The sequence below is a fragment of the Sorex fumeus genome, unplaced genomic scaffold (assembly GCF_029834395.1).
Source record: "Sorex fumeus unplaced genomic scaffold, SorFum_2.1 ptg000122l, whole genome shotgun sequence".
NCBI lineage: Eukaryota > Metazoa > Chordata > Mammalia > Eulipotyphla > Soricidae > Sorex > Sorex fumeus.
This window is the reverse complement of record NW_026606179.1, coordinates 50,993,875-51,011,043: the sequence shown is the minus strand read 5'-3', so window position 1 is coordinate 51,011,043 and position 17,169 is coordinate 50,993,875. Positions and strand designations below refer to the sequence as shown.

At 46.7% G+C, this 17,169-nt stretch overlaps 1 protein-coding gene across 2 annotated transcripts in view; it reads left to right on the top strand.

Annotated features, from left to right (window-relative positions):
* The first annotated feature begins 481 nt into the window (after nucleotides 1-481).
* The window catches only part of TERF2 (telomeric repeat binding factor 2), a 30,755-nt gene continuing 14,067 nt past the window's right edge, over nucleotides 482-17,169 (top strand). The window contains exons 1-5 of one of the 2 annotated variants that reach the window (XM_056137263.1): nucleotides 482-879; nucleotides 953-1,048; nucleotides 1,652-1,782; nucleotides 14,220-14,306; nucleotides 16,911-17,057. In XM_056137263.1, coding sequence (XP_055993238.1) covers nucleotides 501-879; nucleotides 953-1,048; nucleotides 1,652-1,782; nucleotides 14,220-14,306; nucleotides 16,911-17,057 — 840 coding nt within the window. In that variant the 5' untranslated portion in view covers nucleotides 482-500. The remainder of the gene's footprint in view (nucleotides 880-952; nucleotides 1,049-1,651; nucleotides 1,783-14,219; nucleotides 14,307-16,910; nucleotides 17,058-17,169) is intronic. The other variant, XM_056137264.1, reaches the window with a different exon arrangement.

Sequence of the window (17,169 nt, the reverse complement as noted above, 5' to 3'; positions counted from 1 at the left end):
TAGACCGGACTAACGTTGCCCTTGCCTTGGTTAAAATGTGAATTTGCTTAACAAAATCTCCCCGCTACGTTTCACATTTCTGGTGTTTGTCTCCTTGGGAGGACCACGCTGGCAGCCCGCAGGCTACTTGAAGCGGCTCCCGGCAGGAAGGGGAAATGAACCCAGCCCCGCTCCCCCACCGCCCGCGAAGCGTGCATTCAGCCCGGAGCCGCGGCTCCGAGCCGACTGCACCATTTTGAGGGTCTCCAGTAAGCATCATGGATTTAACCGTATCAGTCACCGTGCTCCCGCGCACCTGGTGCAGTGGGGCAGCGGTTCAAGCCACGGCCGGCCCCGGGAGCCGCAAACCCGTTAGTTTCCCCGCCGCGGCAGCGCGGACTTCAAGTCCCGGCAGGCACCGCGGCGGGCGCCCGGCGGACTACGGTGTCCGAGACGGGGGCCGGGCCCTCCGGTCTTTCCCTCCCAGAAGCCCGCGGGCGGCGCCAAAGCCCGTCCGCATCATGGCCGCGGGAGCCGGGACGGCGGGCTCCGCTTCCGGCCCGGGCGTCGTGCGTGACCCGACGGCGTCACAGTCGAAGAAGCGGCCCGGCCGGGAGGGCGGGGAGCGCGCGCGGCGGTCGGGCGAGATGGCCGGGGGAGGCGGGAGCAGCGACGGCAGCGGGCGGGCGGCGGGCCGGCGGGCGTCCCGCCATGGCGGGCGAGCTCGGCGGGGGCGCCACGAGGCGGGGCTGGGGGGCGCCGCGGCGCGGGGCGCGGGGCAGGCCCGGCTGGAGGAGGTCGTCAACCGCTGGGTGCTCAAGTTCTACTTCCACGAGGCGCTGCGGGCCTTTCGGGGGAGTCGCTACGCGGACTTCAGGCAGATCCGGGACATCATGCAGGGTGAGGGCCGGGCCGCGGGGGGGGCCGGGCCGCGGGGTCGCGCTCGCCGCGCCAACATTGTCCTCTCCCCCAGCTCTGCTTGTCAGGCCCCTGGGCAAGGAGCACACGGTGTCCCGGCTGCTGCGGGTCATGCAGTGTCTGTCGCGCATAGAAGAAGGGGAGAACCTAGGTATGGCCGTTTTTGTGTTCTCGGGGTTGACTTCCTCCGGGGTACGGCGCTGTTGTTTGCAAACTTGGACGCGGGCTTTCGGGGCGCTGCCGTTTCCATCGCGGTGCTCCTCTTCCTTCGAGGAGGGGTCGGGTCCTTGGCTTTAGTTTCCTCCGCTGGGGAATCTCTGGGCCGATTTTCCTGGGCTTTTCCATCCGCTCCCACCTGTTTCTTGCTCGCCCCAAGTCTGCAGTTATCGGAGTGAGTTGAGACGGACATCTTCCCCCTCCTCGTCCATCCCCCAGGGGACAGTGTTTTCAGAGTCTGAGCGCATTTTTTTTTCCTGAATCGATCTCGACACAGCTGTTTGGCCCAACCATCTTCCTTGTCTGCTTGCTTAAATCTGAGACTACTTTGTGCCTTGAAATTTGAGATTCGAGTGTACGTGTTAAAAATAATTTTCTGTCTGTAAAGCGGTCCCATTAAGTTTATTGCTTCTTAAGCCTGTAACCAGTATGTCCAAATCTTAGTATATCTGCATGCTTTTTTATATCGTAGCTATTTGGGGCATAACGATTCCACCCCGAAGGAAACAGCCTAAATGCAAACTGTGCTTTGTCCTAGACTGCTCCTTTGATATGGAGGCTGAGCTCACGCCACTGGAATCAGCTATCAATGTGCTGGAGATGATTAAAACGGAATTCACACTGACAGAGGCAGTGGTCGAATCCAGTAGAAAGCTGGTCAAGGAGGCTGTAAGATTCATTTCTTTTTTTCTTTTTAACAAAAGTCTCAGGTCTTTGGGGGAAGACCGTGCTTTTCTGTTCTGTGTGGGGTAAAGAGCAAAGTGTGCAGGTGCAGAGAGTTTCTTGGGGTGCTCTTTCCAGCCCGGACTTAGAAACACTGCCGGCAAGGTACCTAGTGTCTGTAACTTTGGTGATTTCTCTTGCGGCCTTGGGGGCTGGGGCGCGGGGTAGGGCTTGGGGGTGGCAGTACAGAGTGAAGTGCAATGGAAGAGTTCTCACCTTTTTTTTGAGCACAGTGAAATGGGCTTGATATCATTGGCCTACATTTGGTCACCCTTACTTACAGGAGACTAGCTGAGGCCTTGGGAAGTGTGGGACTGACTGAACAATTTTGTGCATTTATTTGTAGAAAGGGAAACCTAGGGAACAGAATCAGAGGTACTGGATCACCAGCAGGTTAGAAACCTGGCTGAAGGCTGGGGCCTAGGCACTGTTCTTGGCAAGAAAAGCAGCCAGTGAAGTGTGGAGGAATTTGGGACTGCCGTGGCTCAGGCGGCTTTAAGTAGAACTTATTTCTTATTTAAAACATAGGAAGTGGCCGTGGGAACCAGTCAGGAAAAGCCTTTTCTTCTCCAGTAACCAAGATTAGGGGTTGTGGGAACAGATGCAGAGGTGGGACTGGAGAGAAATAGCTCAACGTGGCCTTGGCTGGAAGTAAGGAAACTGCTAAGGAAAGAATAACCCCCTTCCCTCCGAGGACGGGGTCTTAGTTGCAGGGATGTCAACCTGGGTGAGCGAGGAGGAGTTTCTGAGTCCCTGTGTGTATTGGGACTCGTAATGGCACTCCTCAAGTGCCATTTAAGAAACTGAGGTGCAGGTAGTTTATTTATTCAGTAAGGACCTGGGGTGGGAACTACTTTTAGTCTTGCAGAAACTGCTTGATCTAATATTACTCCATTCCAAGGAGGAATAATTTCAAGAATAGATTTTAGTATTAGTTAGTCAGATCTGTGTTGGAGGAGAAATGCCACCAGGGAGGAGAAATTCATGCCTACTCTAAGATTAGCTAGGAATTCTTTTTGATAGGAAAAAAATAAATCAAATTCAGGGTAATTCCTGTAACTCCCATTACGGTGCTGTTTGAGAAATGCAGCTTCTTCACAACATGAGACTACAGATTAGTCCTGCCCCTTTCCAAAAGGAGTCTTTGGACTTCCATCCATTGATTGCCTGTTTATATTGTTTTCCTAGCATTTAACATCACAGCCCTCTTATGCGGGGACTTATTACTATCGGTAAAAATCTAAATTCCCTGAAAATAGTCAATCATTTTCTTAGGTTGACTTCCTTTTTCCCATTTTCCAGCAGGTATCAGATCTCCTGTTAAACTTTGTGCTGTTCAGTAAGTTGGACTAAGAGAGCTTAAAACAATAAGCTGGGTATCAGGTTGTGGTTTAACTAAGAGGTTCTGGCTAGAGTCCCTCATGAGAAACTCAGGTATTTCCTCGGGTTGCACTCGGCTCAAGATGCAACTGGGTGGCTGGGGTGAAAGTCAGTGGGCTGAGCACATGCTTTATATGCAGGGGTCAGTCCTGCCACTCTGCTCAAGCACTATTGTGCAGGACCCCCAAGTACCGTGTGTGTGGCCCCACCCAAAATAGGTTGTGTCCATGCTTCCTCAGAGATTTTTTTAGTAGGACTCCGTGTCCTCACTATTGACTCCTTACCTCTGCACAGCTTTATATCCCACAGGACAGCTTGCTTCCCCAAGGAACTGACGGGGAGGTCAGAGAGAAGCCACTGTCTTGTTCTGTTGGGGCTGGGTGTTACACCCATCAGTATTAGGGCTGTCTGGGACCATGCAGTACCTGGGGATTACACTCATCCTCTTGTCTGCAAAGCATGCACTCTAACTCTTTGAACTATTTTTTTCCCCCCTCCATTTTTTTTCCCTTTTTGGGTCACACTCTGCGATGCACAGGGGTTACTCCTGGCTCTGCACTCAGAAATCCTGGCGGTGCTCAGGGGACCATATGGGATGCTGGGAATCGAAGTCGGGTTGGTCGCATGCAAGGCAAACGCCCTACCCATATTGCTCCAGCCCCCCACCCCATTTAAAAAGTAAATCTTGAAAGTGACATAACATGACTTTTGTTATGCTACTGATAATACAGACCAGACCAGCTGTGGATTATGAAGTAGAACAGAACTGTGTAGGAAATTGGGAGTCTTAGGGGTCATTTTAGAGACTGACTCAAATTATCTTGATTTCTTGGAGAGCAAATACCATATTCATTTGTCAGATTAAAACTTAAATGATCTAGGGATTCTCTGTAGGTTTCTAGGATCTTTTTAGCAGTCACAATTTTTCATAATGCCAAAATGTTGGTTGGCTTCTCTTTTGGGGGGGGGTTGGTTTTGGGACCACACCCAGTGGTGACCAGGACTCACTCCTGTCTCGATGCTAAGGGATCACTCGTGGTAGGGCTCCAGATTGAGTGCTGGGAGTTGGGCCCAGGTAGTTGCATGCAAGGCAAGTGCCCTACCCGCTGTACTATCCTGTAGGCCCCTTGATTAATTTAAATATATTTTTGTGTCTTAGAATGACCAATGGTGAATTGTACCAGTTAGTAGTCATTGTTTTCATTCCATGTGCTGGCAGTTTAAGGAGGGGGGAGCCAGTTTCAGTTAATAGTTTGAGGTATAGCAAAAAATACTTCATTAAATATAAATCCTTGAGCAGACATCTTTTCAGTATTTTGTGTGATGGAATTAGGATGTTTGCCTGAAGCACTTCTGCATAGAGAAACAGAATGGTGGTTTATCGGAAAAGAACTTGTCTGGCTGAATTGTATGCTGATAGAGATGCTTTTTAAAAAATGAAGTACCATTTTTACTTGAAAACAACAGTCTCTAGTTATTCAGATTTTGGTAATTGGCAATTATTTCCTTGAGAAAGTGATGTGAACCTGTTAACTTCCAGGAAAACAATAGCGTTCTTCATTAGTGGTAGAATTCAAGCCTTCATGTGAAAAGCAGAAGCATTTCAATACTTAAAAAATTTTTCTAATGAGGTTGGTGATGATACAGACAATTGGGATTTCTAAAATACTTTTGATGAACATGTCCACAATGAAGAATCTATGTAACTTCATAAAAGGCCATTTAAAGTGTAAGACTTGGGACAAGGCAGTATGGACGCTAAGGTACTTGCCTTGCACGTGGTGGACTCAGTTTCAATTCCAGGCACCCAGTATGATCCCCTGAGCATAACCAGGAATTATTCTTTAGCACAGAGCCAGGAATAAGCCCTGAGCATTGCAGTGTGACTTAGCCCTTTAATCCCAAAAGTGCAAGATAGTCTATGAGGTTTTAATGTTAACAGCTTAGGAAAAGTTTGTAGAATTAAAGAGTATTATCCACAGTTTTCTTAAAAGGAAATTAAAATACTTTCCTCCGCCTTTTCTGAATTCCTATATGAGGCCAGGTTGGGTGGATGTGAGGTTCAGGGATTAGATTTGGGCTTCACACCTGCAAAGCATGCACTCTTAACCACTGCACAGCATCCTTGAGGTGGCCAGATTTTTGGTTTTGCTTTGGGGCCACACCTGGCAGTGTTCAAGGTTTATTCCTGGTGGTGCTCCGGGGAGCATATGGGATGCTGGGGATTGAGCCTGGGTCTGCCACGTGCAAGGCAAGCACCCTACCCACTCCAGTCCCAGGCCAGATATTTTAATTTACATCAACCATTATCAGCAGACTGAATGCAGAAGCAGATTCGAGGATCCATCTTCTATTAAACCAGATATTTAAAAGATTGCAAAAGTGTAAAATAGTGCCACCCTTCTCATTATAACTTTTGTCTTAGAAATATAGTAATTTTTCTTAGATGTTACTTGTATTAACCTGTAATTTGTCATTTTTTAAATGAATTAATAAATACTTTAAAATTTTCTGTTTTATATTTCTAATGCGGTGCATATCAACAAATACATCCCCACACAGACAGAAAACTCTTCAGGGTGCTCATTAAGAGTATAAAGGAATCCTGAGACCAAGAAGTTTGATAATTGCTTTTGTGGACTGTTAAACCATGGCATGGGTGTTCTCTCTGAGGAAAGACTCAGATTTCTTTGGAACACCTCAGAGATTAACGTGTCTGGCATGTTTTTGCAGAAGCGTTAGTTCCTGCTTTTTGTTGAGCTTTCTCTCCTTTGCTCTTGATAGGGTGGGGCTGGTGCAGCAAATACACAGCTTTGTACTCTTTTTTTTTTCTTTCTTTTTTTGGGGGGGGGGACTGGACACACCCAGTGGTGCCCACAGCTTACTCCTTGATTCTGCACTAAGGAATTACTCCTGGCAGTGCTCTGGAGACCATATGGGATGCTGGGGATTGAACCCAGGTCTGCTGCGTGCACAGCAAGTGCCCTCAGCACTGTATTATTGCTCCAGTTCCTGAACTCTAGTTCTTAAAACAAAATGCTTTTTTTGATGCAGCTTTTGAAGCATTTGTGCGTCCTAGAAAAGCCCGGTTTCCTTCTGAGTTTGCTGTTTTAGCTTTTCTTTCCCCCAGCTCAGTGAGTTTGGTTTTCTCTTCCTCTGTGCTTTCTCCCAGTATATAGAAGCCTGCCTCATCTATATGTAAGATCTGTATTTAGCACTTCCTTTTTAAGTTAGCCAGAGACTTGGTATCTCATACATTCTAATAAATAACACGAGAAAACATTTCTGAAAAAGCAATTGTTCTTTTTTAAAACAACTACATTGGTAGATTAGAGAGAACTTAATGTTTGCATGGAGGAATCCTGGGTTTAAAATGTACATTCACAGCACAGCCTCTGGAGGCAGGCTGAAAATTTGAAAGCATTCTCATTTCCTTTCACAAGTAGAATAAGGTCTGTGTCCCAGGTCTGGGAAAGACAAGGTAAGCATGCTCTTTCTGTTACAGTTTCAGCTAGCTCGAACACTTAAGAAACATAAATGGTAGCAAACTTACTGGGAGGTGGCCAGAACTTGACATTGCACCAAACAGGTGATGAATAGTTTGCCATTTGCCCCTCTCCATTACTGCCTTGAAGGATCCTAAAACCCCAATGCACTCCAGGCGTAAACTGAGCTCTAAGAGGGGCTTTCTCTGCTCTGGGGACCAAGGAAGCTGTATTCCTAAGGGTCTTAAAGGATCAGAGAGGATCACATACTGATCTAGATTTTAGGTTTTTTTTTTTTCCCTTTTCTCTTTCCTGCCCAAATACCCAGACAGCAGTATTGGTGAGGTGACAGCCGTATAGACACTTAAAATCTAAGAATTTCCTTCATTTAATATTGGAGCTGTAGTGCAAAGAATATGCTGCATGCTCTGTGCTCTAGAGAACCTTTTGGTGTGTGTGACGAATTGAACTCAGACCTCAAAAGGACTTAAGTACATGGGAATCACGATGAGTGAGCTACATCTCTGACACATCTCTAGGCTGAGCCAGTATGCTCAGGGCTTATTCCTGGCTTTTCACTCAGAGATCACTCCTGGTAGGGCTCAGAGGACCATAAGGATGCCAGGGATCAAATCCAGCTTGGCTGTTTTCTGTATTATATTCAGTCACTAACACCCAGTCCTTTATTTTATTATTTTGTTTGTTTTTGGATCACACCTGGGGAGGCTCGGGGTTTTCCTGGCTCTGCACTTAGGAATCTCTCCTGGCAGTGCTCTGGGGACCATAACGGATTCCAGGGATCGAACCTGGGCTGGACGCATGCAAGCCAAATGTCTTATCCCATGTACCATTGCTCCAGGCCCTCCAGACCTTTATTTTTTAAACTGTTCTGCTTAGCTCTGGATGCTTGGAGATCAATCAGTGTAATCCACATTGCTTAAGAACATGATCATATCAGCTCTTACTGAAGAATGCCTTAGATTTCAACATTCATGACTTTAAAAAGCAACAGCAAACTAGAATTGGTAGGGTACCTCAACCCAATAAGAGCTGCCTACAAAAACCCTAAAGCTAACAATTTAATGGTTATGAATGCAGTGCTTTGTTCCTGAGTTCGAAGAAAGGCCTGGATGTCCATTCGCATCAGTTCCATCCTATGGTATCCTAAAAGCCTACCCAGTACAGTAAATCAAAAAGTAGAGGACAGTAGGGACTGGAGAGAGTAGTGTGCTAAGGGTATGTATGGATCTGGGTTTGATTCCCAATACTACATACAGTCCTTTGTGCACAGAGCCAGGAGTAAGCCCTGAGCAGAGTAAAGGTGACCCCTGGCCCCCAACACATATACACAAAAGACCAAATTGGAAAGAAAGAAATAAAATGTTCTTAGAAAATCTCATATAATACACATAAAACATCTATAGTTTCGCAAGATTGCATGCTACTAGGTCAGCACACAAAATCACTATATATTAGCAACGAACATTTTAGGGTTTGGGGGAAGGTACAAAAACTGGCAGTGCTCAGGGACTACTCCCAGCTTAGTGCTTGGAGGACATTGTCCCAAAGATCAAAATCAGGGCTTACATCCTCCCCTCCCCTCCTTCTCTCCTCTTTTTTTTGTTTTTTGGGTCACACCAGTGATGCTCAAGGGTTACTCATGTCCTGCAGTCAGGAATCGCTCCTGGAGGTGCTTGGGGTACCATATGGAATGCTGGGATTGAATCTGGGTCAGCTATGTGCAAGGCAAGCGTCCTAACTTGCTCTGACCCCTCACTTCAGCCTTTTTGAGCCATCTCCTCAGCCTTAGTTGTGAATACTATGAAATGAGATTACCGAAACAGTGCTGTTTTACAATAGCTCTAGGAAAATGGTAAGAAATACTTAGGTATAAGTCTGGCAAGTATAGGATTTACATGTACAAACATAAAATGCTGATTAAAGAAGACCTAATAATTAGAAAACTATACCATGTTCAATGACTGTCAGACAACAGAGTTAAGATGAATTTTCTCCAATTGAAAATTTAATCTGTCGGGGCTGGAGAAATAGCACAGCGGGTAGGGCGTTTGCCTTGCACGTGGCCGACCCGGGTTCGATTCCCAGCATCCCATATGGTCCCCTGAGCACCGCCAGGAGTAACCCCTGTGCATCGCCAGGTGTGACCCAAAAAGAAAAAAAAAATTTAATCTGTCACAAGTCCAACAGGATTTTCCTAAATACAGTTTGATTCCAGCACATATGGAAAGAAAAAGGGACTAGAGTAACCAAAATATTTGTAAAAGAACCAGTGAGGGGCTGGAGAAAGTACAGTGGGTAAGGCTCTTGGATTGCATGCAGCCAAACTAGGTTCTTTTCCAGGCACCCCAGGCCCTGCCAGGAATGATCCTTGAGCACCAGTGAAAGTGGCCACACACCTCGAGGAATAGCTCAGGGGCTTAGAATACCTGCTGGGATGGCAAAATGAACTGGTGCTGCAACTGAGTGTGAAATACAATGGCAGCACTTCCGGCCACACCACAGCCAGGTGTGTCTAAGCACCACAGTAAAGGGGTGCAGTCCCCAAAAGGCACCACAACTAAAGCATGTGTGGGCACCAGGACCTGGAGTGCACTATCTAACATGCAAATGTGTGAGCATAGCCTCTCCTGACAAGCCTAGAACAGTGCATGAAGCTAACAGCCACAGCATGCAGTGCTGGGAGAGTGCCCTGGCTTTGTGCAGGCACCGGAAGCTGCTGTGTGGCCCATGACAAGCATAGTTGATATGTGAGCTAGCACCCGCTGTGCATGTGTGTGGCCCCTCTGGTCATCACTACGCAGAGAAGGGGGTGTAAAACTTAAAGTGAGCATTTTTTTTTTGCTTTTTTGGGGGTCACACCTGGCAATGCACAGGGGTAACTCTTGGCTCGTGCACTCAGGAAATGCTCCTGGCAGTGCTCAGGGGACCATATGGGATGCTGGGAATTGAATTGACCTGGGGTCAGCTAATTACAAGGCTAACACCCTACCCACTGTGCTATTGCTCTAGCCCTAAAGCGAGCTTTTCAAAAAAGTTACTATGCAGCCACAGCACTTGAAACTTTTGACAGATATTTGTGGAACAGAAGAAAAAATCCATATCCAGGGGCCGCAGCGACAGTACAGTGGATGTTTTGGCCTAGCACGTGGCCGACCTGGATTTGATCCCCAGCATCCCATAGGGTCCCATGAGCACCGCCAGGTGTGACCCAAAAACCAAAAAGAAAATCCATAAACAGACCCATACAAATTGACAGATTAAAACATTTGGAGGGAGGGGTGTGCTAAGCAGGTATTCCAGGCAGTGGTCAGGGAACTGGTACCAGGAATCAAATCCAGACCTGCGCTATGGAAAACAGGCACCTAATCCTTAGAGCCATCTTTCCAGCACTGCTTATTTTTTGTTTTGAATTTTTGATAGTACTAAGGATAGAATCCAGGACCTCAGACTTGTTAGGTTTGTTGGGTACCACTTAGCCACATCCCAGCCCTAGTCTGTTTTTTGAAAAATACTAAGGCAGTTAAATAGACATGGGTATGTTGTAGAAAAAGGAGTGTTCACTAAATGGTATTGAAACACTAGGATGCCCCCATGCAAAAGTTAAACCTTGACCAAATACATGAAGTAATTCAATATGGATCACAATATAAATGTGACAAGTATCAAGGACGCTTTTAGGAGAAACATGAAACTTGCCTTGCACACTGCGTACACGGGTTCGATCCCGGCATCCCATATGGTCCCTGAGCATTGTGAGAAGAGAACACTGAGCATCACCAGGTATGGTCCAAAAAAACAAAGGAGGGGGATGGGGGCTGAATAGGTGATACTGTGGGTAGGACACTTGATTAACATGATGCCAACCTGGGTTTGACCCCCGTTTCTTTGTATGGTCCCACAAACCTGCCAGGCATAATCTCTGAGCACAGAGCCAAGAGTAAAAAGTTGAGGGGATGATACAAGGGTTAAGGTAAGGTACAGTCCCTGCATGCACTGACCCTAGTTGAATCCCTGGCACCAGAGTTTCCCAAGCATCACAGTGTAGCCTTGGAAACCCCTAGGAACCATGGGGATGCCAGGATAATCCCCAGCACCACACCACTGACTCAGCCCCGGACCTCAGAGCCTTGCAACAGACCACTGACTTATTTGTCTGAGAATCACAGGCAGGAACATAGACCCCCCTAAGCAGTGCTTAGAAGCCTTCCCCTCCCCACCGGAAGGAGGGAGAAAATGATGGAAAATAGGCTATATAGAAGATATTTGCAGCTCACATCAACTTATTTCTAGGGCCAGAGACCTTCAAGCCCAGAGAAGTGCATGCTTGGCATGTGGGAGCCCTGGATTTCATCCCTGCCAGGAGCCACATGGGCCACCATGCTCCACTGGGCTGACCCCTGGGCACTGTTTTTTTTTAAAATACAAGGACAGGGGCTGGAGTGATAGCACAGCGGGTAGGGCGTTTGCCTTGTACACGGCCTGACCTGGGTTCTATTCCCAGCATCCCATATGGTCCTCCAAGCACGGCCAGGAGTAATTCCTGAGTGCATGAACCAGGAGTAACCCCTGTGCATCACTGGGTGTGACCCAAAAAGCAAAGAAAAAAAATACAAGGACAACTGAATAGAAAAGAGTATGCAGTAGAAAAAAGGATAGTGTTCAATAAATGATACTGAAACATTTGACTGCCCCTATGCAAAAAAATTAAACTTTGATCAAAGACATGAAATGTCAGGTTTTGGATCCACCCTGCAAAAAAAACCCCAAAAAACCCACAACAACAACTTGTATCTAAGAGGTTTTTTTTTTTTTTGCCTTTTGGGTCACACCCGGCGATGCTCAGGGGTCACTCCTGGCTCTGCACTCAGGAATTACTCCTGGAGGTGCTCAGGGGACCATATGGGAATGCTGGGATTCGAACCCAGGTTGGCCGCATGCAAGGCAAACGCCCTACCCACTGTGCTATCGCTCCAGCCCCTCTAAGAGTTTTTTGAGGCTAAGGGGTAGGCCCACACTTGACACTGCTCAAGGCACCATATGTGGTATCAGGATCAAAACTGGGTCTGCCAGATGCAAGGCAAGTGCCCTACTCACTGTCTTTTCAACTCTACCGAGATACTGTTTTTTGGCGTTTATTTATTTACTGAATCACCCCAAGATTTTTTTTTTTTCTTTTCAGGTCACACCTGGCGATGCACAGGGGTTACTCCTGACTTTTGCACTCAGAAATTACTCCTGGCGGTGCTCAGGGGACCATATGGGATGCTGGGAATCGAACTCGGGTTGGCCGCGTGCAAGGCAAATGCCCTACCCGCTGTGCTATCTCTCCAGCCCCCAAGATACTTTTTTAAAAACTGAAATGGGCCGGAGCTGTAGTATGGGTGCTTGCCTTAGACGTGACTGACCTGAGTTCAAGCCGCAGCATCCCATATGGTCCCCTGCACACTGCCAGTGAGTGAGTGCTGAGTGCAGTGCTAAGAGTAAGCCCTGAGTACCACCAGGTATGGCTCAAAATGCAAAAATAAACAAGAGAAAAGCTGTATTCCACTTTTTTGTCTACATTGTCACAATAGGCACAGTCACATCATTTGAAAACAGAATGGTATCCATTAAATAAATAACTAGGTAGGTATTTTGGCTGATTCCCTGTTTGGATTAATGCTGCAGTGAAGGACGCAACTGTTCTTTCAAACTAATGTTTTAGTATTCTTTGGATACTTGCTTAGGGCTTGTACTTAAAAAATATGTGAATGGAAATACATGGTATTTCCATTCTTAGATTTTAAGGAAGACACGGGAAGTTTTGGGATGCATAGTGGGTTTTTTTAAAAATTATTTTTATGATGTTGATTAGCGTCAGTATGTACAATGAAACTGAACAGTACACCTGAGAATGTCCCTTTTACTATATGCCAGGTAAGTGAGAAATACAAAGGTGAGGAGACAGAGTGATAGCGCGGCAGGTAGGGCGCTTGCTTTGCTTGCAGCTGGCGGGCTCGATCCCCCAAGCCTTGCTAGTAGCGATTTTTGAGCACAGAGCCAATAGTAAACACTGAGCGAGTGTCAGGAAAAAAATGAAAAAAAAAAAAAAGAATGAATACCCGATTGAAGTCATGCGACAGACCTGGGGAGAGTGCAGGAGTTTAGGTGCTTACCTGCACGGGGCTGACCTTGGCTTGATCGCAAGTCAGCACCATGTATGGTCTCCCAGGGACTTCAGGGTGACTCCTGAGCACTGCTGGGTACAATACTCTAAAGTCAAAGGGCTGTGCAGATCGGAGGGTTAGCAGCTTACCTTGCATGGAGCTAACCCCTGAGCACAGCTAGGTGTGGCCCTGAAAACAAAGTAACTGAATCTGGTTAAGATGAGAAGACTTAACTACACTTCCCCAGCACTGAGGGGGGTACTTAGTACTCAGGAGAACCTACTACTCAAGATTCCCTTATCAGTGTGGCTGTGCAGAGGACAGTCTCCAGGATTAGTCAGGACTTCTTTATTATTCCCTCTCTTGGTCTGTAACACCTTAACTTCTTCCCTTTGAGCAGTGAAAGTGTCTGAGGCCCAGTTTCCTCCCTTCCTGTATGTGAGGTATGTTTCATAGACTCTGAGGCAGTATTTCTTGTTAGAAAGTGGGGGTGTATTTGGTCTGTTTTCAGTTTAAAGAGGACTCCTTTTCTCTATGGCTGGTCAAGTGCCTGGGACTTGATTCCCTTTGCTGCGGGCCACGCTGGGGCCGGCTGGGGCTGAGAGCTGGGGTCAGGGATTGAGAACCTGAGTGGGTTCTCCTGCAGAAACGGCCCAGGCCTTTCCTGAGTGCCACTAACAGAGCTCTCTGGTCAGGATCACTTCCCTGTTGTTTTTGTTTTTGTCAATGTTCTGTGTTTTAAAGTCACAGTCATCAGTGCTGGGGGCTGCCCCCAGCTGTTGATGGTGCAGGGGATCGAACGTGGGGCTCCCACATGTCCAGTTCTTTGAGCCTTCTCTCAGGCCCCAGCAAATCTCTTTTTATTCCCCACTCCTCCATAGCCCCTTCTTCCCGCCTGGGGACCCTGAATGACTCCTGTTCATGCCTTTTCTGAGGAGACCCTATTTAAAATGGGTAAACTGACTATCATTCAGGGCAAACAGATTCTGCTGTTGGTCATTTTCCCCCCTCTTTAGTCCAGTGTAGTGTTTAAGTCTAGAGAGCAAGCTTATTCACAGCACTTAATAACTGTTACTTTTTTGTTGTTGGGCCACACCCATCTGTGCTCAGGGCTTACTCCTGGCTCTGTGCTCAGGGCTCCCTCCTGCAGGTGCTGGGGATGGAACTCAGGTCTGCTGTGTGCAAGGTAAGCACTGTACTTGCTCTATCAGATCTAAATGGTGCCTTTTAAGTACAGGAATTTGACTGTGAAAAAGGTGCTGGGCGTGTAAGACTCAGTTTTTTTTTAGTCGAGTTTAATATTATTAAACACTGCGATTTCAACATTTTAAATAACTTCTTCCTTTTGTAGGCTGTTATCATTTGTATCAAAAACAAAGAATTTGAAAAGGCTTCAAAAATTTTGAAAAAACATATGTCCAAGGACCCTACAACTCAGGTAAATTTGATGTGACTTAAATCCTTTCCTGTTTGTGGGAGGAGACAGTTATTTGTTAGGAATGTTCTCTGACTATTCATCTTTAAAATCTCAGCCTGTCTTTTATATTGTAGTATTCTTTTATATTTTACATGACTTACCATGTTATATTGGATTTCCAAATTTCTTTTTTATTAGAGAACTATACATAGGTTATTTTACTTACCCCCTTCTTTCTGGTTAGGGACAGTGTTTAAGCTATCAAAACCAAAAAAAAAGCTATCAACACCATAATTCTTATTTTTGTTTTTTTGGGCTATTCTCGATTTGCTCGAGTGGGCCCAGTAACATCTCCATTGGAGACTTTGTTGTTACTGTGTCTGGCATATCGAATACTCTCGGTAGCTTGCCGGGCTCTCCGAGAGGGGCGGAGGAATCGAACTCGGGTCGGCCATGTTGGCCGCTTGTAAGGCGAACGCCCTACCCGCTGGGCTATTCTCGACTATGCTCAGGGATCACTCTTGGTGGGGCATGGGGTACTATATGTGGTTCCAGGGACTGAACCCAGGTTAGCCACGTGGGGTAAGCACTGTACCTGCTGTACTTTAGCCCCACCATAATACTTCTAAATTTACTTACTTAAATATTAATCCTTATAGACTTGAGAATCTGCCTTAGTAGAGACTTTCTGGAGTCAGAAATTCTTTTGATACCTTGCTATTTTTTTCTTAATGTTGGGCTTTTGGACCGACTCCTAGCTGTGTTTAGGACCTAGCTGTTCCTGGCTATGCTTGGGGGACCCAGTGTAGGGGACTGAATTGCAGCCACATAGAAGGCAAGTGCCATAAACCCTATACTAGTTTTTTGGTCCCTCAAATTTAAATTTAGTTTTGGGAAAGATAATATGTTTGATCCCTGAAAACATGGAATTCCCAAGCATCACTGGATATGGTCCCTGGACGCTCTTGGTAATCCTGGCACCACTGGGTTGACCCAAACCGCACTGCATCCTTGGGTCCTTGTGTTGACCACTGGCCTGGTTGCCTGAATAGCCAAAAGGGGCTCCTGTACCTCCTGAGAACTGCTTGGGAGTCCCATACCTCCTCAAAGGGAGGGGTGTGAAAAGGTACTATTTATAATTAATATAAATTCAGAAGTACAAAAAAGAGGTTATTGAAAATTCTGACTCAGTCAGCCTCGTTCCTTTTCTCAGGAGCAGTCGGTGCTTTTTCTTTTATCCTTTCAGAGCTCTTTGTATAAGCGGGCAGCTAAGTGTGCATGTGTGTATATATACACACACAGATCCATTTTTCCTGCTCTTCCCATACATGTACTTGAGAATATTCTGCCCACAAATTTGAGTATTTTTTAAGAGGGCCCTTCCTGGTGGTGCTCGGGGGGCAGCAGAACCCAATGCGGCAGCGTTGGGGAGATCAGACAGTGACAGGAGATAATCTCAGGCTCTCACACGTGGCTAGGTATGTGTGAGAGCTATCTCCTTCATCTGAATCTATAAGTTACTTTCTTAGAGTTGCTCATTCTGTATTATTAGGTAAGGAGATTTTTTTTTTTTTTTTTTGCTTTTTGGGTCACACCCGGTGATGCTCAGGGGTTACTCCTGGCTTTGCACTCAGGAATCACTCCTGGCGGTGCTTGGGGGACCATATGGGATGCTGGGAATCGAACCTGGGTCGGCCGCGTGCAAGACAAATGCCCTACCCACTGTGCTATTGCTCCAGCCCCAAGGAGATTTTTTTTGAACTCTCTTTTCGAAAATTAAAAATGGGAGCTGTCGGGGTGCTGGAGAGATAGTACAATGGGTACGGTGTATGTCTTGCACACAGCTGACCTGGCTTTAGCACCAGGTAATAGCTAGCTATAGACTAAAGATGAATAACTTGGGATCGAAAGTTACTTAAAGCCTGGGGTCGTGGCTGAGTGGCAGAGCACGTGCCTTGTATTTGGTAGTGTGGAAGACCTGGATTTGATCCCCAGCACCAAAAAGGAGGAAAAAAATCATCTCACACATATTTACACTTCTTAAGGGCTGGAGCGATAGCACAGCGGGTAGGGCGTCTGCCTTGCACGCAGCCAACATGGCCGACCCGAGTTCGATTCCTCCGCCCCTCTCGGAGAGCCCGGCAAGCTACCGAGAGTATTCAGTATGCCAGACACAGTAACAACAAAGTCTCCAATGGAGACGTTACTGGGCCCGCTCGAGCAAATCGATGATCAACGGGAGGGGCTTTTTTTTTTTTTTTTAAGCTTTCTTCATCTATTTGGTGGTACCAGGAGTGGAACCCAGGGCCTTATTCATGCGAGGCACGTGCTGTACCATTGAGTCACATCTCAGTCCCCACTGGGTAGATTTTGCTTTTTGTTGTTTTTTTTCTTTTTTTTTTCTTTTGGTCTTTGTGCCACATCCAGCTATGCCCAGGCCTTACCCCTAGTTCTGGCTCTGTGCTCACTCCTGACAGTGCTCAGGAGGACCAGAGACTGGGATTGGCTTCTTGTAAGCAGGCACCTTCCTCCCACGTAGCACACTCCAGCCCAAAAGCATGTCTTAACTCAATGAATTTTCAGAGTTCTCCATCCTCATGTTGCAAATATTGGTCCTATGTGTAGAAGCTGAGGAATGACCTCCTGAACATTATCCGTGAAAAGAATGTGACCCATCCTGTTATCCAGAACTTTTCCTACGAGATCTTCCAGCAGAAGATGCTGCGCTTCCTGGAGAGCCATCTGGATGACACGGAGCCCTACCTCCTCACGGTGGGCTGCCACCTTCCTCTCACCCGCTGTAGCTTTGGGGGATGTTCAGGCAGTGTTCGGGAAAAGACAACTTGTTTTAGATGTGAAATGAGTGAAAGTGTGGGAAAGACTC